This window comes from Pagrus pagrus (genome assembly GCF_965226575.1).
Source record: "Pagrus pagrus genome assembly, chromosome: 21".
In the NCBI taxonomy this organism is placed as follows: domain Eukaryota; kingdom Metazoa; phylum Chordata; class Actinopteri; order Spariformes; family Sparidae; genus Pagrus; species Pagrus pagrus.
This window is the reverse complement of record NC_140208.1, coordinates 5,187,522-5,212,280: the sequence shown is the minus strand read 5'-3', so window position 1 is coordinate 5,212,280 and position 24,759 is coordinate 5,187,522. Positions and strand designations below refer to the sequence as shown.

The 24,759-nt window shown below is 41.3% G+C and overlaps 2 protein-coding genes across 5 annotated transcripts in view; one reads left to right on the top strand and one right to left on the bottom strand.

The window, feature by feature from the left end:
- The window catches only part of wnt3 (wingless-type MMTV integration site family, member 3), a 25,635-nt gene extending 20,046 nt beyond the window's left edge, over positions 1-5,589 (bottom strand). Inside the window, exon 1 of the mRNA XM_084342924.1 lies at positions 5,212-5,589. Within this exon, the coding sequence (XP_084199050.1) occupies positions 5,212-5,291 (80 nt within the window). The 5' untranslated portion in view covers positions 5,292-5,589. The remainder of the gene's footprint in view (positions 1-5,211) is intronic.
- ormdl3 (ORMDL sphingolipid biosynthesis regulator 3) lies at positions 5,211-24,759 on the top strand. Of its 4 annotated transcripts, none has more exons than XM_084342925.1 (4): positions 5,211-5,294; positions 17,461-17,713; positions 19,354-19,505; positions 21,882-24,759. In XM_084342925.1, the coding sequence occupies exons 1-4, from the start codon at positions 5,290-5,292 to the stop codon at positions 22,015-22,017; spliced, it is 546 nt and encodes a 181-aa protein (XP_084199051.1). In that variant the 5' UTR covers positions 5,211-5,289; the 3' UTR covers positions 22,018-24,759. The 4 variants fall into 4 exon arrangements, with proteins under 4 accessions (XP_084199051.1, XP_084199053.1, XP_084199052.1 ...); XM_084342927.1 differs by lacking the exon at positions 5,211-5,294 and adding an exon at positions 15,565-15,932 and having other exon boundaries at positions 17,464-17,713; XM_084342926.1 differs by lacking the exon at positions 5,211-5,294 and adding an exon at positions 15,567-15,932.

Genomic DNA, 24,759 nt, shown 5'->3' with positions numbered 1-24,759 from the left:
TTTAACGTCTCTCCCACTTTTGGGTGTCTTCAGGGGGAAAGGGTCGGATCCGATTTCATTCTCAGGTCAATGACTCAGTAGTCATGGGTATTTATCTGCTCCAGATTCAGTCAGCAGTGATGGTGGACAGGCTTATTTTTTGCGCCTTTTCCAGCATAGTGCTATGATATACTATTGCTATCAATAGTTTACCATCCGTCTGTTCAAGCAGCATTCAAACGTCGCTCAGTTAAGTTTGAAAGAGAGACTGAAGTTAAAGATATGGAAAAGTAACCACCGGGATTTTGCCACGGCCTTTCATGCGGTTCCCCTTTTCTGGCGCGTTTGTGAAGTTGAACATGACACACCAGAAGAAGGAAAAACAGAAAGGCAAACTCTTCTAGTTGCAACGAGAAAGGAGTCAATCGCTTACTTTTAGTGGGTTTCACTGTGTTTAACAAAACCTGCATATTTGGTGTAAAAATGATACAAGTGTTGTATATAAAGATGCCTTAAAATGCATCCGAGTGTTCTGCTCAGCTCCTTGAGCAATAATGCCTCATTATGGATTTCATACCAGCAACACACCTGCTTAGGGCTAAGTACTAGAACTTATTGCATATCTGTATATTTTTTGAGGAAGTGCATTTATTCAGAATGCAGAATATCAGAATGATCCAAATGAGTTCCCAACTGGGAAAATTCAATCTAGCAATTAGGTCTAGAACTAGATTAGGTAGTTAAGCTGTTGACTAGCAATAACCCAGATACCAAGTCAGGTAAAGCAATTTTTGAGTGGTTTTAGGGAATGTATTGATGCAGCAACAAGTCTGGGACAAAATCACTTCATAAAACAACACATCTACTTTGTAGCCCCTATGTTGTTTCCACATTGTGACTTAAAGAAAGGGTTCATACAAAAATGAAAACTCAGTCTACTTACCCCCATGCCAATGGAAAGTCAGGTGAAGTTTTGTAGTCCAAAAAATGTTTCTAAAGCTTCACAGCAAAACAGCGTTACAGCATTTTCCAAAACAACTGAAGTAGCTTTGTACTTAAAATGTAAAAAAAAAAAAAAAAAACACAAAAGAACCATTAAATGGCTCCATACAGTTCCTTTATCATAATGCAAAACTCCTGAAACCCAAAGATCCCAAATTGATTTACACCCTTGACGCGCGGTCAAGCTTGTGCACACACTTTAGACAAGGTGCCTGCTAACGGTTTTAGCTTAGCAGCTACAGTGCAGATGTGGCTTAGCAAAAGAGTACAATAGCGTCTTCTCAAGGAGACTTGGATTACATCTGATGAGCTATATGGAGCCTGTTTTGTTTTTTTTTTGGGTTGTCCCCAGCTACTTCAGTTGTTTAGGAAAAACCCCAGAAATACAAAACTATGAAACTTCACTTGACTTTCCATCGGTCTGGGGTTGAGTAGATAATGACTGAATTTTAAATTTTGGTTGAACTGTTCCTTTACAAACTCGTGAGCACACTGAGGCTGTAAGAACAATTTCCCAACAAAATGGGACCATCCGAAGAGTCTGTGAATGCAGGGTTAGTCCCTGTATCCCTGTGGATGTCACCCTCTGTGGGGACATTTCTCTTGAGCTTTAGCCCAAAATTGCCTTTGACCCTGGCCCTACGGCAGCCCTCATCCATTCATAATGGAACCCTGAAGTTTCTTATGAATGACATTCTTCTCGACTTTCCTGCTCTTTTCTCCACCTTCCACCGCGCTGTTGAGAATAATACCCAAACATCCTTGATCTTTTCACACAAGGCGGCAGACGGAGGATTTTCCCGCAGTAAGAATCATTTAAGTGATCCCTCTGCCAGTGGTAGGGGTTTTTGGGGTTGGAGATTGGATTGAAGATTGGAGGTGGGGGGTGTCGCAGTCAGATAATGACATTCCTGAGACCCAGAGATGGACTCTAGAGCCCCATTTAAGCCGCTCAGGTTGAACTGGAAAGGTCTGTGTATAGACCGGGCAGTTTGGTAAACCTAGATAGCTTTACGAGAGATCTCTCGAGAGGTATGGCACTGACATTATTGAGGGTCCAGAAACTTCGACAAGTAGTGCTTCAAACAGCAAACACAATTTTAGTCAGGAAGTCGTCTTTAGGCGTATAAGTGCTCCATATTTTAATTAAAATATGTTAAAATTGGATTAATGAAAGCTTTAAAAATGCACAGAGCTATTTATATGTGTAATAACAAATGGGAAGCTGTTTCCTGTTTTTTGCTCTGCTTGTACGGCGTAGCTTAACTCTTATTATCTATGTTGGCAGTGACTGAATATTACCAAGTCATGGCTGCTTTTGTACTGCTTTTTTTTCACAGTCAGATAGCCAGACTGCCAATAATGTTTCTCCTGAGTGGAGGTTAACACAAACCCTGCCAGGTTTACTAATTCAAGTAAAACATTGGTTGATCAGGATTGCGTTGCTTGCTTAAAAGCATTAAATGATTTTAGCATTGGCAAAAAGCATGCTGTAAATCTATTTTACACATTTTCAAAAACAGACTATTTATTTAGAAGAACTTGCGCTGCAGGATTTAACACTTTCACAATCTCTTTATCTGTCTTTCTGTCTCAATTTCCTCTCTCCCTACCATTTCTTCATTTCCTAACCACAACACTGCAAATGTTAAGCAATCTCAGCCATTAATTAATGTTTTGGCAAAAGCGATATCCGTATGAGATGATGCTACAATCACCTGCAAAGAACCCCATCAGGCGTACATTGTGTCATGTAGATTTAACAGCAGTGATGATAAAAGAGGATTAAGAGAATAACTGTTATTGGATTTAAACATCTTGTGGTTGAAACCGATAATCACCGCAGATGCTCCTTGGCTGGTATTGGCATAAATTCAGCTGAGGTAATTCTTCGCTGAAAGTGACTGTCATCATTCACTTACAACCAGCGCTGTTTATGAAAGGAAAACAGACACTTTCTGGCTGACAGAGTAGCTTAAGCTGCTCGGAAAATAGCTGACGAGTTAAGCCACACAGTTTTAATACAATATTAGAACAATGAGAACAGAATATTCTCAATAGTCCTTCAAGTTCCCTTTAGTTTGATATTCCTCGATTATTAAATATAAGTTGAAAGGTTAAACCACAACACAGTGATACATCCAAGAACAGACATTTTTTCATTTTCAAGCCACACAGAGAGGATGGCGTTGTCAGATAATTGGACAGAGACACTGCAGGACCTGTGGATTACGTGTGGTCACCACATAGCTTTATGCTGTCGTGAATTCTCTCAAACCTTAAAGTTTTTTGGCCATTTCATCCTCTGTTTCCCCAACATTCTTGCATTTCAAGAAGGGCAATTTACTGCTCAGTCTCGCCTTTCCAAACCCACCTCATTAGTTTGCTATGCCTTTGCTCTCTACTACACCTCATCTTCCTCCATGCATATGTGCATATCACTGGAGTTATTTATGCTCTGTTTTGTTTTCAACACCCCATCTTGTAAAAGCAAGGCTGCCAGGCATAAAGCAGTCAAAACTGCTCTTCCCTCCAACCCGTCCCACCTTGGCTGGAGAATTTATGGCCAAGTCCTCGCCCCTGAGACAGAAGCTGAGAGGAGCCTGCCTGGGCCTTCGCTGAAACTCGGCACCCTCTTGTTTGACGCACCACCTCATTTTGTCTCCTTTTGGACGTGTTCGACACCGCGGGGTGATGCCACTGACAGCACTGTTTGACACCCATTCCTCAGCACCTGCCCAGTCACCTGGAGCTACGGCTTCGGCTTTTCATCTTCCCACCCTCCCCAGTAACCCCTTACCTAGCCTACACTTCAAAATTTGTTACCCAAATCAAAGGTAGTGCGCATTGTTAGGGTTCGAACATTATACCAGTGTCATGTAAGCTCCTTGAACAGAACAGCTGCAGGTAATTCACAGAGAGAGAATCCCAGGCTCTTTGTCACTGTTGTCTGATGGTTCTCGCTGAAGCCAGGAGTGGGTGTAAAGTCCTCTTTGCCATTAACACTTCAGCCCTGTGGCCTGTGTGCTTGGCAGCTGCCTGCTCTGTAAATGAAACCAGAAGATGCTCGCGGTTTGGACAGCACCACGGTGGGACCACATGCTAGTTGGGCTACTAAAAGTGCAGTAGCTCTGACAAGTATTGTGTCGTGAGCCAAGAGAGCTTTGTCATACGCCTACGCAAATATCTCCAAAATAGAAGCTTTATGTTACAAAAGAAGACCATGGAGCCATGAGGTCAGCTGCATGTAGCTGAATTTGTAATGAGATAAACCTCTAAATTTCAGTAGCTGGTGCCAAAAGCGATCTGGGATAATTTAACAAAGAGTAAAAACCCTGCGGCACCTAAACATATTGTCTCCTGACAAATCCGTAGTGGAGGGGGTGAATTGTGGTGCAATTGAAAAGCAAAATGATATGCTTAAAAAAAAAAAAGATTCATTTAATTACAGCTGATACCCCATGGCAGAGCGCAAAATTCGTTATATTTTAAAAATTGTGAGCAACTCAGTGGCAAAGATTTTGTGTTTAATGGATGTCACACGTCCACAAAAAACAATTCAGATTCAGTTCACGGCATGTTTGGGGGCCGGCGGCCTGAATGTACAACAGTGACACACAATAGCAAACAAAACGAAATGACGCTGATCTTATAAGTCATGATTGTTAGTCAGTCCTAAAATTATGTGCTTGTATTTCAAGAGAAGAAATCGATTATGGTCGAGAAACAGGAGCCTTTTTTTTGATGCTTTGTAAGATTTAAAGAGCAACATCAGTGTTATCATTTTCCTTGAGCGATATCCAAAATTTATGTAATAATGAATGATCTCACTGACTTACACTGCTGTGTGGAAATGCCTCACAAGTCCTTACAGTGCTGTTGACAATTCATATCAACATGGCAACCGCTCGCTAATATATATTTTCTTGAATTCAAAAAAGATCTCCACATTTTCACTCGTTCCCAAACTAAAAATTCACCCTCTTTGCATCAAAACATACTCCAATATGATAAATGGACCTGAGTGTGGAGGGGAAAAGAACGGCGAGCCTTTTCCGTTACACTAGTATTTGAGGTTAAGATTCTTTGGACTGGGCCGGAGAACATTTTTCCACGCAGTCTACTGAAAGTGCACATTCTGCCCTCTCAGAAATGATCATTTGACCAAAAAGACTCCCTCTCTTTATGCGGCTATAGGGTCTGATGCTGAAACTGTGGATTTGTACTCACCACCAGATGGGATAGCCTCCAAGCACCCGTGAGCTGGACAACCACACACACATCAAATATCCAATCAGATACAAATCCATGAGGTAAGCCTTGTAAGTGTGTGAGAGGGTAAATGGATCAATACATAGAACTTCCAGCAGGCAATGAAGAAGAAGTTTCCAGGAAGAGAAGCTTTAGGGCAGCTTGATTGTTGAATGAGGGGGAAGATTAAAATGATATTGAGAAAAAAAAAAATCTTCCTCCTGTTTTCCCCCCTTCTTTGAGTCGGGCCAGGAAAGTGTGTCTGTCTCCTAGTAGTTAAGAGAATAAGTGTCTCTTACACACATGCACACACGCTCCTACCCGTCCTCTCCTTCCCTCCCTCTCTCTGAGGTTCTTCCCTAAGGTAGATATCTTTTTCTCTCTCTCTCTACTTTTTTCTCCCTCAGGATGCCTCATCCACAGGCCCAATATTAAAGGGGGGGGGGGGGGAGAGGCAGGCGGGCGGGCGGGGGGAATGAGGTTTGGAGATGTCAGCTGGCAAGCCAATCACAGAAGATGGCCTTAGGTTACAAAAAAAAAATTATTATTCGTTCCCATCTGTCAATCACACGCCACCCCCTGGTAATGTGGAAAAGAAAGGAAAGAGTGAAAAGAGGGAGGGAGGGAAATGAGAGAGGGAGGGACACATGAAAAAAGGTAGAGAGGAGTTGTTACTCAACTTGTTTCATCCGTGATCATTGAAGAAAATTATTCCTCCAAAGTGGCTGCAGGTGGGAGACGGGATGTAGGCCAGAAGACTCTGCGACACGCTGACGTACGTGTTGACACATTGATTTTTTAGGGGTTGTGCCCTGACTAATTGATCCGGATATACGTGCATACAGTGCGTGCACACACACGTCAACACACGTATAATCTCTGCCCCGCTCACGGAGACATATACAGTGAATTTTCTAAATTGTTGACCGCCCACCCCAACAGGGGAGGACATAAAAGGGGACACAATAAAGCCATAAAGTGTGGTGGTGGCTGGGCCAGGCATGCAGGGGTTATATGCTTCAGCGGCCCAAAGGCGACACATTTTACATCAATACTATTGTCATTCTGATGGGCTGCGGGGCGAGCAGCCGTGGGACGGGGGGGAGGAGGAGGAGGAGGAGGAGGAGGAGGAGGGAGAGGAGAGAGAGACAGATAGATAGAGAGTGAAGGAGGAGGGTGGGACACTTGTGATGGACTTAGCCTCAAGTAAGCACGCATTTGATTCACACACAAGGAAACTGATCAGGACGAATGCAAACAAGATACCCGGCAGAGATCAAACAAACGTCAGTTGTAGTGATGACTATCTGGTGAAGAGTTTTGTCTCAAAGGATTATCAGTCAGGCATCATGGAAAGAGTGACTGTTAGAGATGGTAGAAGATGTTTTGAAAGCAGTAATGAAAGGGTTCATCAGTGTAAATATCATGTTTGACTTCACAGAACATTACTTTTTATTGAAAGTTCCTTAAACATCTGGATTATTTTGACCTACCGACCAGTTTGCTGCTAGATTTTTTTTTTGCTCCATTCCCTTTAGAGACTGATGTTGCCAGACGATTAATAGATCCGTTGTAAACTATTAAATTAATCACCAACTGTTTTCATAATCGATTAATCAGTTTGAGTATTATTTCATGAAAAAAAAGTCAAAAATTCTCTGATTCCAGCTTCTTAAATGTGAATATTTTCTCGTTTCTTTCCTCCTCTATGACACTAAACCGAATATCTTTGGGTTGTGGACAAAACAAAACATTTGAGAGCATCATGTTGGGCATTTTTCAACATTTTTAACATTTACCTATATTTTAAAAACCAAGGAACAAGTTGATTTATTGTGAAAATAATCTACAGATTAGTCAACAATAAAAGCAGCCCTTGTTGTCAGTGGTAACATCTTTGTTTGGTTAAATTTCACTATTTTCTGACATGATTAATAGTCCTCAAAATTAAGCCAAAAAACCACTAAAAGGATTTTTTTGGACACTGGTCCCAGGTGAACTAATGAACTAGATTTGAAGGCTGTTTTGAACGCATAATTTAAAAATGTGAGTAAATGCTTATTAAAAATACATTTACAAGTCATTAGACCAGATGGATTACATGATAGATTTCACAACAGATTGAGTGTGTGGAGCCATATGGAAACCAGCCTTTGGGAGATCTGTTTCCAAGTAAGAAAGGTCATAATAGGTTCAGTGACATAGTAAGAGATGTTTTATTGATTTCATCCTGATTTAATATTGTAGCAACCAAAAAAATGAATGGAATTAATTTTAGAGCACACAGTTTAGTATTTTAGTCATAGATTAGGGTTTATGATGCTTCTAAAGTGACAGGTGACTGAAATATAAGACTTTTACCGTTGTTGCTATGAAGTGGTTTTAAACAGTATTTATACGTCAGCAACATGTCGGACTTCCCTCTGATGTGAGTTGCCCGGGGGCCCTGTGGTCTCTTTGCTGAGGACCTGCAGGGCATGAGTGAGCTCGGTGGACTGAGGGGGCTGGAAGGTCGCTCAGCAGGGGCTGGGAGCGTGCACTCTGCAGAGAGGAGGCCGAGTGCCCACCGCAGAGAGGGAGCACAGTGACCACAGTCTGGAGGTCAGATGTGGAGTGCCCCCCCTTCATCCACCCCTTCTGTTTTATTCCTCCATGACAAAGAAGGTAGGGAAACAGGCAGTGACTGAGCAGCACTCGACCTACCGCCCTGTTTGAGAGGAGTGGACGGGGGGGGGGGGGTTCTCCGAGTCTCTAAATGTGACATTAATTGATAGATATCTTTGTGAGCCTGCTCTCCAGCCAGTCGTGGTGGGGAGTCTTCTACATTCTACCAATAGAGATGACTTTTCAATGCCTCCAGTCAAGATGCGGTATGTCATCGCGGTGCTGACAATGAGGCAGGTCTGCTTTCGATCACGAACATTGTTGTGATCGTTAGAAATGTGCCGAGCTCAGCTCCAGGATTTGGATGACAGTTGCTCTGTAGGAGCTTTAGACGGTGTGTAGGGCCAGGGATGGATGGGGGGAATGTGACAGTGGTCTAATTTATGAGCCCAGGCGAAGGAATCAGTCTGCGGTCTGCATCTGAACAACATTGAAACCACGTTTCCCAGGTTGAGGCCACAAGTGCAATGCGAACTGTCTGGAAAGGCAGCAGCGATTAAGGTCAAGAACATTGGAGCCTGATCTTGAGATGAACTGTGACTCAACAACACTCATCGTGGTGGTGATTTCTCTGCAGAGGAAGGCCTCTGCTTGCGTGTCTGCATCAGTAGGTGCACAGGAGGGGGAGGCGCACACAGAGGTCCCCTACCGGGCCGGTTTCTACGGTGACCTGAGAAAGGCCGTAACCAGGTCCGGCTCTTTCTCAGGCCTAATCAGCCTATTACCACAAAGAAGGACATGTGTTCGGCCCCCCCACCTCTTTACCCTCCCTACTCAATCCGACCGGCATGGCTGGACACAGGCAGCCAATAAAACCAGGATTAGGAGGGTATCTACACACACTGGGCTGTAGCGAAAAAGTTTCTGAACACGCCCAATCCCGCCCTGCTCCCTTCACAAACTTCTTTTCATCATTCTTCTCCGTCTCTCACTCCTTCCATCCTTCACTTTATTCCACTTGCTCCCATGTTTATATCCGTCCTTTGCCTCTTCCTTTCAGGGCCCTCACCCTGTAAGCTCTTCACACAAAGGGGGCATCCAGAAATTACTCATTTTGCCGGAGCAGTTCAGCAAATTCCCAATGCCTCTTGCCCACCTCCCCCTTTAGACTCCGGATCCTGTGCTTTTTTTTTTTTTTTGCTGTTATGATAATGAAATGTGCTCCATCACAATGACAAAGCTGTGCATGTGTTTGTGGATGATGGTTGAATTTATGTGAATAAACGGTCCTTTACATATTTTTGCATGAATTCAAGCTCCGCTACATAATGTTCGAAATGGAAATTTCATGACCACGAACCAGATTTCCTTTCCCCTCCTTCTGCGAAGTAATTGCCTTATTAATTGACACCAGATAGTGGTAATAAAGTTCTGGTGTGCAGTGAGCACTGTCTGTACAGGAAGTGCATCGTGTTTAGTGTCATGATTCGTCTGGGGAATTTTGGAAGTCCTCTTGGTGCTTGGAGACCTCACCTCAGAGTCCTCGCTAATGTGTCCTGGAAATGGGAGAGTGTTAGAGATAATATCAACGCCTTTGTGAGGACTCCTTAAGACAGGGGACAAAGACGACAAGACCTCTTCCCCCCAAATAAACCTTTTTCATTAGAGCAGCAAACACTTCATCCATCGGCTGTGTGAGAGAAGCTCTATGGGTGTGTGTGTGAGAGCCGCTCAGCACGGTCTCACAGGGAAGAGCCTAAACCCTCAGCGGTCTTCAGCCGGACACTGAGGCGGCCTAATTAAAGGGCACTTAAGCCCCACAATGTGCGGCGGTGCAGGTTGGAGTTGGTGGGGGTCCCTGCCGAGAGGGACAGAATTCATGGCACTCGTAAACAAGGGAGTCCAGGACAGAGGGACAGAAGAGGGCTATGTGCCAGAGACTTTGTTCACACAAGATGAAGAGTCAACAGCCTCCCCATCCCTCACCCCTCCTTAGCCATCCCCCCTAATAACCACCTTCTTCAGAGGAGCTGCAAACACAATGCCGTCCCACTCCCCTCCTCTTGCTCTCAATCACTGTTGGGACAATGAGGGGAACCCCCCCACACCACCACCACCACCATCCTTCTGCCCCTCCCCGACCCCCAAACAGACACTTCTTTTATTGAAATTCTTTGGTGTTCTAATCCTCAGCTTCCTCCAGGGGCAATAATGGACTCCCTGCGTCAGCCTTTTCCAGCGAGGCTATCATCCAAGCCTGCCTGGGTCACAAGTCCACCTCTCCTATTGGAGAAAAGTGCCCCAGCAGTGTCATTCCTGTCACATCCAGCTCATCTACAGGCCGTACAAGCTGCAGTACCATCGACCTGAAGAGCACATTCATGTTAACAGCCATGTATATTTATATATTTTCAAGTATGTGTAACGATCTCTACTCCCCTGCTTAGCTCAACAGCATATTCCTTACCTGTTAGCTCTGCAGAAGATCTACAGGAATATTTTTTTGTTTTCCTTTTTTATCAGCTTTGATGGATTTGAACAAATTCCCACTTTGGCTCGATGCAACCTCAGATTTCGAACTCACAGAGGTCAATAGGCATTTTCATGTCGGCGGGAAGTGTGAAAAGAAATACAAAACACTGGTTAAGATAAATTGTTAGACAATTTTACAAATGAAATGACAAGAAGCACAAAAAGATGAATACAGATAATACTGCATATTTTGAGTGTTAAGTAGACTTTAGTCAGATATAGCTTTATTTAATCCTTTAAATGTAGAGGATTTAACCCTCGTTGACATGAATGGGGTTGACAAAATATTAGAAATACCTCTCAGTATGAAGCAACACACCGCAAACTACAGCCTCCAAAATGATTATGAAGTTGAATCAAAACATCTTGTAACCACTTTGAACAGGAACTGCATATTTTCATGTCATGAAGGTTTGAGTTACTGAAGAAGTGTTGGTGTAGACTGCATTAACTTCAGCCAGGTATACCTGCTGATACCTGTTTATGTGCTGTATGTAAACAAGGATTAAGCATTAAGCATCAGTTATGCAGACTACAAGCATACCATTTCATTTTTAGATAGTGAGTAATACGGGAATTATCATGTAATGCGTATACGAAAAGACACTATCACATCATAAACATTAACTGTACAGTTCTCAGTTGTGTGGATACATGCACTTTTGGGGAAGATGTCTTTGCTGGAAACAAGGTAGATTAGTGGTAACAAGTAGAAACACAGAGAGAATGAGCTGGTATTAATTATTATATACATTTCATCTTGACTGCACCACTGTGCTTGTGTCAAAGTTACATGACTGAGGGTGCATCACACAAAGACTCCAGGATTGGAGAAGCAGTTCAGAGTGTGTTGATGGTGACATCTGCTGGTCACACACCATCAGAAGGTCTTTATTGACAAGTAGACTCAGCAAATGAAATGCCTTGTAAGCATCATGAACCTTTAATGTGACATAGACATATGACTAGAGCTGCAACTAACAATTATTTATCAGTCGTTAAAAATGTCAGTGATCGTGACGAATAAGCGCCATAAACTGATATCTTCAGTCAGGTTGTTCAATTTAAAATTATACAAAAAAGGAAAAAACAAGAAAATCTTTGTATCTCACATCTTATATTACTTTAACAACAGGAGCAGAATGTGAAGCTTCTCCCTCTATAAAACAATGAGTGTTATGCACTATACATTACAGTTGTGATTTGATTAATTAAGGCAAAACTGTTGAACAAGCAAGCAGATTTTTTCCTTGGTGAGTTTGTTAGAATAAAATGACTACACTGACAGATTACAATCTCACTGTACCTCTGGTGCACCAAGTGATTTAAGACCATATTCCTCAGACGAGAACATTGCAATATTGCATTCTCGGCTACAACAAAGAACAAACAGCTTAGACTTTTCTGTAAAGCTGAGGCTTTATCACCGATGCAAGCTGCACAAGGGCCAAGAGTAAAGTGGATGATTTCTCTCTTACAATCTCAGCTTTGGGTTGGCGTCCGACCCGAGCTATCAACCCAAAGACGACTGGGGGATGAGACTCAGCAATCAACTGTCTCTCTCCATGAAGTTACATTTTGTTGCTTTAAATGCTGAAGTGATATAAAACTATACAAGCTTCAGCAACTAGTAAACCATCAGCTATAATGAAGGGAAGACCAATAATAGTGCAAGCACAAGACAATATAAAAGCAATGCTGTAACAAGAAATAAATATGTTTTTATAATCCACAGATATGAAATATTTTTGGAACAGTTCAGTGTTTGGTACATAAAGGTAAACCGGTCCTTGGTTCAAATTTTGGTCCTGGTCCATTCTGTGTTGAATTTTCTGAATGTTAGGCACGGTATTATTGTTGTGAAATTGTAGTTGATTATTAGATATAGTTTTATGAATTCTTTCTAAAGTGAGACAAAGAATTTAATCTAAGTTCACAGCTGAAGACAGCCACTGATGTCAAAACAAAATACATGAGTCCTATTAAATGGCATCACATTACGTCTGGGGAGGCTCAGCCAGACAACCAGTGGGCATCGCAAGTGTAGAGAAATGTTATCTGCAGAGGAATGTATCTAAATATATATAATAAATATGTGGTTGTGAAGAAATGGATATGTCTGCGGGACTGAAGGGTTGTTTTTGTTATCGTCAGTAAGTTTTCTTACCACGAAGATCAGATGCCCACTCCTGCTTGGCTGAGTGTACATATTGTAAAAGGGACTGATATAACAATTATTTAAAAAAAGAGAAAAAGAGGGATTTTTTTGTTCTTTTACATGTTTATGCTGCTTAAACTTACAGTATTTACAGATCAAGACAACTTCCAATAAACCCCCTGAAAAAATTGCTTGTTTTCAAAAGTGATACGGACAGCAAAGCATCCCACTTTAAATTTCATTACTTAGATCCTAGGTATAAATATGAACACCTTAATTTGCACAACTTTCATTTGATGTGTATGACTATCAAAAAAGTGTACTGTCTGTTTAAAATCTAGATTATGTATCTCAATGTCAAATCTATCCCGATGACGACTTGTTGATCTTGACATTGCATCTGTAGTCGTCATCGTTCGCCCCCTCCTGAGGTCTTTTTTTTTTTATCAGTGTCATGTATTTGGCCATTGTTCCAGTGCCAGCGATGATCTCACAATACTGTCATCCACAGTTTGAACAGAGCTCTAGGTTTACATATCTAACACGGCTATAGCACCCAAGGCTACGAGCAGACGAGAGAGTTCACTGTCAGTCGGCCAAACCTGTTTCTTGCCACTCATCACAGGGCTACCCTTACAAACAGTGGGTGTCACGTAACATTGCATGCCAGGAGAACACAGTTGACCCCTTTGGCTTCAGGCTACTGTGGGCCTAAATTAGTATTCGGGCTTATCTTGGGACCTAGAACATGACACTGTTGATCTTTGATTTTGGGACCAGAGTATCGGCTCCGTCAGTCATTTTTTGTTCCCTCTAGAAAGGACTCCTCTCGCCATGGGTACATAAGAAGTCAAGGGCCTCCTTTTGTACTTAAGTATCAAGTGCTACCCAGGGAGATGTCAGAGGCAGTGAACTCCTGATGACCAGAATTTAAATTATATCTGAAGAGCCATGACACATGCCAAACCTAATCTCAAGTGGCTTTCTCCTCTGTTTTATATCAGTTTAATAGCTTTTTTATTTTTAGGCATGTGGATAGCTCTAGAGATGGCTATGTCGGCCTGTCATTCTGTCTGTCGGTGCCACAACTTCGGTCCAGACTTAAATATTTCAACCATTAATGGATTGATTTCCATGAAATTTGCATAAATATTCATGGTCTCCAGAGCATGATGGTCCCCTGACTTTATCTCTGGCGCTACCATGAGGTTGATATTTGTGGTCTGAAATGTTTTGGCAACTATTGGATGGATATCCATGATTTCCTTTGGTGACCCCTTGACTTGTTTCTGTGGAACTACAATCAGTTCAGAATATCTATTTATCAAATACTTTGGTTTATTACCCAATACCAGCAAGACTAATAAGATAAGATAGGATCAAACTTTATTAATCCCACACCAGGGAGATTCACTCAGCTATCAACCTCAACTGTATTTTTTACCTTCATCAAGGAGGTTATGTTTTCACCCGTGTCTGTTTGTTGGTTGGTTTGTCACAAAAACAACTGAATTTCCCTGAAACCTGGATGGAGAATGGGTCTGGACCTAGAATAGACCCCATTAACTTTTGGTGCAGATCCAGGTAAAGGGGTGGATCCAGGATTTCTTTTTCTTTCTTTTTTTAACTTTCTTTAAAGTAAATTAGGTGTAGTTAGGTGGCTGGTATCTGTGAGTGAGTACATTTTGATCTGGTGATCTTAGATTATAGTTAAGCAGTTATGGGTTAAAGATTTAGAGTGGATTTGACTTTGGATCAGGCCTGACTGAATTAAAGGGGACTGTTGGGCCTTGGCGAAGGTATGCACTCTAGTTTAACTAGTTTGTTTCTAGTGTAAATTAGCAAATGCTTGCATGCTAATTAGCCTAAACTAAGATGGTGAACCTGATGAACATTATACCTGCTGTCACATCAACATATTAGCATTGTCAGTATGATCATGTGAACATAATCTCCGCGCTGTATCGTAGGTAACTGGACTTGTTTCAGTTTGTTGAAGACGTTTCACCTCTCATCCAAGAGGCTTCCTCAGTTCTAACTAACTGGAGGGGAGTCACAGGCTTTTAAACTCAGTGTGGGTGTGACCTTACAGAGTCGTTGCACAAGTCGTAAGGTAAAAAACTTTATTTTAAGGGTGTCAGATTTCCAGTTGCTTATGTTGCAAAACATGTAGAGAAGATAAAATCCTACCATAATTTTTTATTTTTATTTTAATATTTTCCATTATTTTTTTAAATGATAAAAAATGTCAAAAATTTAGTATAATTTATTTAGAACTTATTTTAAAAAATGTTTAATTATTCTATTATCCAGTCAATAATGCCTGTTTCCTCGGATCCTTCCTTCGACTCACTACACTGTGATTAGTCAGTGTTGACCACATGACACATCTCAATCAATCGGAGCAGAATGCAAAGAGTAAATACGCAGCTGCTGTGAAAACGACCATCGGTGATGCTCCGTCAGGGACTTAAACTAAAAAAGAAAATATTGTTCATGCTCTATAGTGTTTAAAAAATGGAGCCACTTTTTCTTTTTTTAAAACTTTATTTCAAGGGTGTCAAATTTCCAAGATAAAAGAAGATAAAAACCTCCCATACAAAATGTTTAGATAAAAAAACAAAAAATGAAAAAAAACCATTCTTTTTTAAATTATTTTTAAAATGATAATATATGTTACGAATGTATTGGTGACGCTCTTCATGAAATAAAACTAAAGAAAAAATATTGAAAAAGTTAATGCTTTATAGTGTTAAAAAAATCTCTAAGAGCCACTTTTTCTTTTTTTAAAACTTTTATTTCAAGGGTGTCAAATTTCCAGATGCATATGTTGCAAAAATACAAAAATATTTAGAAAATAAACAAAAAGAAACACAAAAAAAATTGAATTATTTTTTAAATGATAATAAATACCACAAATTAAGTGCAATTAACTTAGAAATTATTTTTTAAAATGTTAAATTTTTCCCGTTATCCAGTCGATCATGCCCATTTCCTCGGATCCCTCCTTCGCTGTGACGTCGGAGGGGGGCGTAGTCCACGTTCTTTCAACGCACTGCGCCGTGATTGGTCAGTGTTGCCCGCGTGACCCATATCGACCAATCGCGGCAGAATGCGAAGAGTAAAGACAACGGCGGCCGTGAAAACGACCGTCGGTGACGCTCCGTCATGAACTGTGCTGTGTTGTCACCAGCTGTTGTCTGGAAGACGAAGGAAAAAGTGTCTCGAGTGATCGTGAGCCCACGAGCAGCCCGCAGCACGCAGCAGCACGTTTGCAGCTCAAAGATGGTGCCGGATGACTGATCGACACTCCGGAGCCTCGCCGGTCTCACAGTGATGCTATCACTTACATAACTGAAGGCATCGACAAGACACTAACTGTGATAACGGACTAGTGCCAATACAGGTCGGAGTTGAAGCCATTTTTCTCTGCAGCGAGTGTAATGATTTATTTACTGCTTTATAACTGACACATATTAGCTGGTGTACTTTTAACTGCAGCACTGCTAGCTAGTCCACTTGTAGCCACGTTACGGATAATTATGTAGCCGGTTACGTTTTGAACTCAGGGAACAGCATGCTGGAATGACACTGTTTACTCTAGTCAGTCAATTACTGTTATCCAGGCAGATAATGGCTTCCTCGGCAGTTTTTTTTAATCACTTTTCTACAATTAGCCAACTTGTATCTTCATTTAGCCCCAGTTGCATGTTACTTCTATTTATATCATGGCCGCAAAGACGCTGGTTTCTGATTGGCTTGCAGGTGTGCTTTTATTGTACAGTATCTGAAGCTGATGAAATGGGAGGCACATGGGTAAAATCAATATCACTAATGCAATGATAATGAGGAATATTGATAAGGCTTTTCACAGTGACACATCATGTTTTGCAAAATCCTTAATTAAGGTGATGGCTACATATCTGGCATCCACTGCTATCAGTTATGGCACGAAACACTCCATATGTGTAAATCTAAAACTTCAACAACCATTTTCTTATTTTTTTAATCACAATTTGCCAGAATGTCTTTACTTAGACATACATTATTTGTAAAAAAACAACAACAATCAAACAAAACATGATATGATCACACAGCCATCACGATCATGCTCTTTTTGTCAGTTTCACTTAAATACTGGTAATAATTTATGTTGACCTCACTAGGAGTAGCTATAGTAACAATAGCTAAATAAACAACAAATAAATTGGTTCCACTGAAAGTTAGTATGAAAGTTAGCAACGTTATAATTTTTAAACTTCAGTTAGGAGCAAGCAAGTCATTCAGTGAAAAGTTGATGGTATAGACAGTTTAGCAAAGTTAATTTAATTGTCATAAGTCTTAGAAGAACAGTTCACACAAAAATGAATATGCAGTCAGTATCTACTCACCCTCATGCTGATGGATGAAGTTTCACAAAACATTTCTGGAGGTTTCGCAACAAAACAGCATTGCAGCATTCTCCCTAACGACTGAAGTAGATTTCTTATAAAACCTTAAAAAATAATAAAATAACTCCTTATAGTTCGCCCGGTGAAATCCAAGTCTCTGGAAGCCCCAAGATCCCAAATTGATTTGAAAAGCCATTTTTTACACCCTCGAAATGCTGTCAAGCTTGTGCACTAACTTAAGATGGGGTGCGCTTTAGTGGCTACAGTGACGCCTTAAAAAGGGTGTAAATAATGTATTTTCAAATCAATTTGGGATCTCAGGGCTTCTTGAGACTTGGGAATGCTGCAAGGCTGTTATGCTGAGAAGCTTCAGAAATGTTGTGTGGACTTTGAAACTTCACCTGGCTTCCATCGGCATGGAGGTGACTGAATTTTAATTTCTGGGTGTACTTATCCTTTAATAACTCCCTAGATTATAACTTGCTTGATAACCTGTTTCAATCTGTAAATAATCCAGCGCACTTCTTTCTGTTTACTTTACAGCAGACAGACAGCCACACCAGCTGGGTTCAGACTAAGATCACTTAGTGTCTGTACATCGTACAGTCAGCAGAGTCCCATCATGAATGTGGGCACGGCACACAGCGAGGTGAACCCCAACACCCGAGTGATGAACAGCAGAGGAATGTGGCTGTCTTACATCCTGGGCATCGGTCTCCTGCACGTCATCTTGCTCAGCATTCCCTTCGCCAGCGTACCCGTGGTATGGACCCTCACCAACCTCATTCACAATCTGGTGAGTGGGGCCATCCAGCACAACCAGCTTCCTTTTTAACATTTGTCAAATCAGTGAAGGACACATACAGTGCAGCCTTGTGAACGGCTTTTGGATGTGGTGAATGAAGGTGACTTAACAAAGGAGTCAGAGGGTGACAAATCTCTGCAGGAAGGCTTAACTGCCCTTAGTCATGTTCATTGTTAAAAGATTGGTGCCAGTAATGATTCAACCAGCGTTTAGTTTTCAGAGCTGACTTATTCCTGAGTCTTGTATCATAAGCTTTGATTACCTAACTGTCTGGCTGGCTCACAGTTTCTGAGAAAAGCATAATATTAACAGCAGTGTGAGCTTGTTACAGGAGTTTTTTTTTTATCACATACTGTTTGTCTTGCTTTCTCCTGTACGCCAGTATCAGGCCTAACAATGGGGGGAAAAAGTTGTTCTGTACGTCTTCTTAATGGTATTGTAGAGTTTGTGTTACGATCAGGGCCGAGGGGAAACCCTGGCACAACAATGAATATGAGACTTCCCTCTTCCCATCTCCCAAGAACTACCAGCAACAGAAGATTTACAGGTTTATTTCAAAACACAAATCGAACACACAAACAGTAATGCTGGCAGTCTGGCCGGATGCAGAGGGAGGAGAGCCCACGGGAACTGGGAGGAGCCGGCCTTTTAACTTCTGGTTTGGAGGCTGGACCAATCAGCTCCCTGGACAACCTACACTCACACAGTCATCACTCAGCCAAACACACCTGCAACCAATCACACACTTGGGTAACACAGAGAGACCACAGAGAAAATTAAAGCATATTCATTAATAGAAGTGTTTAAATGTCCTCTGGGGTCGTAACAGTTTGTATTCTCCTGAAAAACTATTTTAAAGATGTTGTTGACTCCTTCCGCATATATTCTGGGGGCACATGCTAATTTTGTGTCCAATAACTGCTTTCTAAATACTTGTCTCTGGGGGGGCTCGCCTCACATATCACTGTACAAAAACACAAACAAACACCTTCTTTTTACTGATTTGGGTGAAACTGGATCATACTTTATGGAAAATACTGTATTCTCTGGTTTTATCTTGTCGCTGCCCTCCGTCTGCTCCGCCTCAACTCTGGGCAGATGGCTTTATGTGTTGCTAACTGTTAACTACTGCTACCAGCAGCCTCTGGTACGGGGCCATACAAAGGCTTTGAGAATGACGAAGGCCAGTTACAGTACTGGGGCGATTTATAGACTTTTCTGATGGACGGATACTGGTAGCTTTGTTGCTAAAGTAACCCACTAACTGCTGCTAAATGTACTATAGCTGCTGTTAGCTAGTAAGCTTTGTTAAGCCATGCAGCTAGTGGTCCTGTTTGCTCACTCAGCCTCAGGGTGTCAGGAGCCACATCAAAAACATGTTTACAGAAGACATATAAATATGCCAAAGCAAATACAATTTAATTAGCTGCTTCGTGGGAACTTTTAAAGCTCTCCTAACACTGGGAATCCCCAGAACACATCCACTTGTTGCTTGGGGGCTTCCTGCTAGGTTTTGGGGTCTATACAGCAAATTAAGTACAAGCCAAAGACAAAGCCCTTAACCTGTTATTAACTAAGTTCTTATTTTATATTCACATGTCAGTCCTCTTCTTTTTGTCTTTTGTCTGCAGTGCATGTACCTCTTGCTTCACACCGTCAAAGGGACGCCGTTCGAGACCCCAGATCAGGGCAAGGCTCGCCTCCTCACGCACTGGGAGCAGATGGACTATGGCGTGCAGTTCACTGCGTCACGCAAGTTCCTCACCATCACACCCATTGTCCTGTAAGTGGCCCTTAAATCCTATTGCTTGGCCTTCAGTTGTGTAACAAGTGGAAGGAACAGCTGATCATTAAGGATGAATCGAAACTTAAGTACAGAAACAAGATGAGACTCTTGGGTGCCAACGCCTGGCATTGGTGAGGTGTTGACAGACCCAACAGAATAACTTCCCAATGTCGTGTCAAAAAAACTTTATTTACATAGTCCAGAATCACAATTCGCAATTTCCCTCAAAGGGTTTTAAAATCTGTACATTGTACATACTGATGTTCTGACAAGGACATGGTCCCTCACTGGCTTCCCACCTACCAGCACCAGTTGTGTTTGTGGGTCTCTGTGGAGATGCATGAGTGCTTTTTCCTCCTGTGCCAGCCAGGCGCCTTACTCTACTTTAACTTGCTCCTTGGGTCCCATTCCCCGTGTTGGGAAATAATTCTTCTGACCTCAGTGTGTTCATGAGCTTTTAAGCAGTAATGTGGAAACAACATGGACACTGCGAGGAGAGGCTCACAACACCATAACAACATCTTGATAGCAGTTAGAAGTTTGAAGATTCGTGTCACAAAGTGATTTTGTCCCGGACTAAACATTCACGTTCGTCCGCCATGTTTCTGGGTATATGGCGTCAAAGTGGAAAAGTCGAGAACCAAGTTGTTGTTCCGACTTGAGCTTGAGGAGGCGTTCGCGTGAATTTTTCCATTCAGGAACTCATTTTCTGACACCACATGAATGTACAATTAATCAGTCTGCTACCTCAAGTGACTTTTCTTCACCTTTATTTTAGATTGAACCTGATTGTTAAATTTCCTTGCTGCGAAAAATGTACCTCATTAAAAATAACACTCCTTTTGTACCTCTCTTTTGGAGTTGATTGATGCGCCCCTGCTGCTGCCTTATTAGCCGAGCACACACATTGTTAAGAGACCTTGTATTTGCAGCTGCTTTCATGCCCCTCATGAGTTCAGCTAGGAGGAAGTGTTCTGGCTCCCTGGGGTCGTCTTGCCAGCTCAGCCCTGAACATTGTAGTGATAGCAGTTTTTGCAGGGGTACGCTTTTACACACTCGTTTCACAGGCCTCTTAGTCATTTTGTTTTCAAGGCTGGTGCCAGCAGGACGAGACAAGTGGTCAGTCTCTCAGCTCCGGATGGGAAACCTACACATCTGCGAAAAAGTCTCTGGAGAGCCTTTTATTACATGTCCTCGCTTGTTCAGTAGAGAACAGGATGTGCAATTCCTTATTCTTAGCTCAAAAAAAATTCCTTAGTGAGTGCAGTTATATCTAATAATCTGGTTCATATCAGATCAGGGTATCAGGACACAGTCAGGGTTAATAAAGGAAGTGCTGAGGACTTGTTTGTCTGTTAATTGAAATGTTCTTGAGCTTAATATATGTGTAATATGTAGATGTATTGTAGCATCACATGTGCATGCTTTAGTTCAGTGATAATCCCCGATGTTGCAATCGTGTTGTTCAACATGTCGAAACCGTCTCACAGATTCAAGTGTTGGCACTGTGTTCAAGAGTTAGGAAACATCTTGCAGTGCTTATCAAGAGAAAAATAAGTGAAAGGTTATTACATACTTAAAGGATAAGTTCACCCAAAAATGAAAATAGAGTCATTATTTACTCAAGCCCATGCGGATGGAAAGTTGGGTTATTGTGGGCTGAGTCCCATCCTCCATCCAGGTTTCATGGAAATCCGTTCTGTAGTTTTTGTGTAATCCTGCTGACAAACCAACCAGCCAACAAATGGACATGGGCGAAAACATAACCTACTCGGCGGAGGTAAAAATATAAAATGGCTCCATACAGTACGCTTATTGTAATCCAAGTGTCTGGAAGCCCAGAATTTAAATTTATTTGAAAAGCTGTTATATGTATTTACACCCTCGATGTGTAAATACACCCAGCTTGTGCACCCAGTTCAGACGGGGCATTAGCCTTAGCAGCTACGGTGAAGAAATTAACTTTGAAAAGGGTATAAGTAACGTCTTTTCAAATCAATTCAGGATCCCGGGGCTTCCTTAGACTTGGATTATTCTGGACAAGTAATCATTTGTTTTTCTTTTCAATTGTTTACATTCTAAAACAACTCCCCAGCTACATCATTTGTTTAGGAGAATGCTGCAACGCTGTTTTGTTGTGATTTTGTTCCAGAAATGTTTTCTGGACGATGAAACTTCACCCGATTTTCCATCAGCAGGGGGTGAGAATAGTAAAAAAAAAAAAAAAAAAAATCATTTTTGGGTGAACTTATCCTTTAAGTTGATGTTTTACCATTCTGAATTTGAATCCAAGTTTTTCTCCCATAAAGACCTTGTTATGTTCCTCAGGCTTATTAACTTTATCTCTTCTCCTCTTATCTCTCTCTGATGCAGGTATATATTAACCAGCTTCTACACCAAATACGATCGTGTCCATTTTGTGGTCAACACAGTTTCCTTGCTCACTGTACTCATCCCCAAGCTGCCCCAGCTGCACGGTGTGAGGATCTTTGGGATTAATAAGTACTGACAAGGCGGAAGAGGACACCTCCTTCCCTCAGTCCCCACGGACTGCTGAGAGCACAAAGAGTATCAGACCTCTGATTTGGCTGCAGATCCATGAGGATCTGTGGCTCTCTGGCTCTCGACTCTGCTGAGCAGCACTCTAAATGAAGCCTGCTGGGGATTCTGCCGTGGTACCAAACCCTAGGAAAGAGACAAAATACACTCTACGTAGAGGACAAAGGGAAAGTGTACTGTAGTGGCTGTTTGTGGCTCTCCTTTGAGACACAGGTTTTATAGAGCGACTTAAAAAGCATTTGTAAAAAGGTTGTATTATGTCCATTTCTGTAGAAATGACAATTTTCTGATGTGACAGGTTTCAGGAGGAGAGGACAATGTAGTTGCACAAGTATCATGTGCCATTTCTCACTCATTGGCACACTGAGGCAGTAGTCTAAAGTTATTTTGTGTGTAATGATACACTGCTGTATTTATTCAGCTTCAGTCCCACGAGAAGCTTCCTCTTTCTTGAGGTTTCTGGGCTCAGAGGAGAGGAACAGGAGTTTAATGAAATGTTGAGGAACCTGTGAACTGCAGCAGAGGCGAGACATGAAAAACCACAGGGTTTTATATTTAGCCCTCGCTGCTCCACTCAGGGCCAAGATTGGGAAGTTAAACAATCCTTATTTTTATCTGACCATTTCCATATTTGGACTCCTCCTGTCCTGGTTTGTGTCACAGAAAGCCTCCTGTCAGTAGACCCGTCTGGCCTACGTGCAGAAAAAATGTGCAAGAGCACTGATCCAGCGTAACCACAGGTTTTGCAATAGGAGTGAAGAGATAAGTATTTCTCTCATTATTATGTCATACTTACACTACATATGGAGACACAAGCTTGTTACTTTTCTATGAAAGTACTCAGGACCCATTACATTAACTGAGCATGTTACTCAGTTTGATATCTGGGGCAAAGACACTGAGTTACCAGATATAGGTACGCCTGTCTAGTATACAATACAGTAGCCTTGCAGTACATCCTGAAATACTCGGAGATGTTTCTAATGTTTTGTCCACCCCCTTTTAAATATATGAAAAGGGCAGAGCATTAAAGACACCTCTCTACAATGAAATCATTGGAGAGAAATCAGAAATATGAAGAGACAAACTATTCAAAGCTGCATCAGTTGTTTTGTTGGCAACAAACAGTCCTGAAATGCAACACTAACATAAGTTTTTATGGTGATATGTTTCTTGGTTACATTTCCAAAAGGTACTGAGCAACTTTAACATTAATTTGGAGTTGTGTTTTTGGACACCTGATGAATCCAAAGTCCAATATTCACTCTCCTTTTAGTGCTGTTTTAGTCTTCACCAACCCCTGAGAAAAACATGTGGCTCTTTACCTGCTTTCACCTGCTAGCGCGCTTTTTTTCTGAAGACAAAGTTGATAAGATTGGAGTTTGTGAATTAGAAAACCAACACAATGCGCTAGAAAATGCTAAAGAAGCTGTGTAGATTGTGGGTTTGTGACTCTGAGAAACCCATCTCACATTGCAGTCACTTGGTCCATGGTTAGTTTAAAAAGAAAATGACTCCACATCAACTTTAAGACAACAACACACGGGATGTTTTTCAGTAGTGGCATCAACAAAATGATCTTTCAAATGCAAACCTTTTTTAGCATCCAAGGAATTGCAGGTTTTCTGCTAAACGGATTCTGAGTTACGTCATAGAGCTGCTTCGTATTAGAGTAAAAATGTCTAAAAGGTAATATGTCACTGTTAATTTAAAAATGTTAAGAGTTTTAAAGTTTTACATATTGCTAGTCTGATGCATGTGGGAGGCTGAAGTGTCCATGAACCATTTCTCCATGGCAGTTCTCATCCTGATTTAGTTTGTTAATGTGAAGTAAGAAGTAATAATATTAAATTGCACAGGGTGTGAATCGCTACTTGAGCGGCGATTCAGTCTGAATCCTCAATGTGGGGATTTTTATTCACCTTTGATTTAGTAATGATGAGCCAAAACTGTGTGTATATTATTTAATTCTCCTTCAGATATTTGCAGAAAAGCAGAATTATGTTAGCGTTACGCTGCAATAAAAGGTCAAAAGGCAATGTGTCCCTCTTTAATAAAACAATAATGTTTACGGATGCTTGCCCGAACATTTTACTATTAATTACAGTAGCCATAGTAGCATAAATATGAATATTACTGACAGTGACAGCGGTAGTAAAAGTAGAGAAGATATCAGTTTTTTAGATATGGTAGATGAGAGACAAATCTCATTAAATTATTTATTGTGATTCATGTTGTTTCATGTGGATTATAGCTGAACCCAAAACAATTCTATTAATGTGTTTCTTTTAGCAGATTTATGTATTGATTGGCATAATTTACTCCTCGAACCAATGACAACAATGGACCAAACAACCAAAGAATTGTGGGAATTGTAAATACTAGCTGATCTGCTGCAGCGTTTATTTCTTCATCACGATGTTTCATCATGATCTATTGTCACCATAAAGGGCTTTCTTCTTCAACGACATGCTGTGATAATTCATAGCACAATGTGATAATGCGTTTGTCATGTTTTCTCTTTTTTTTTTAACCAAACAGTTTGTGAAAGAAGGTTGACTTGAATGTTGATGTAAATGTGAAACAGTGTGCTCATGGCTTCTGTTTGTCGATCAGTGGACTTTGAAGGAAATGTCAATGTGAACTTCTGTAAGAGTGCTTGACCCCAAAATACAGTATTTTTCAAGTATCA

Excerpts from the sequence above, each read along its gene's own strand:
- ormdl3 (XM_084342925.1), top strand. Across the intron at positions 17,714-19,353 it reads CCAACCTCATTCACAATCTG|TGCATGTACCTCTTGCTTCA; the intron begins GTGAGTGGGGCC and ends TTTTGTCTGCAG. Across the intron at positions 19,506-21,881 it reads ACCATCACACCCATTGTCCT|GTATATATTAACCAGCTTCT; the intron begins GTAAGTGGCCCT and ends TCTCTGATGCAG.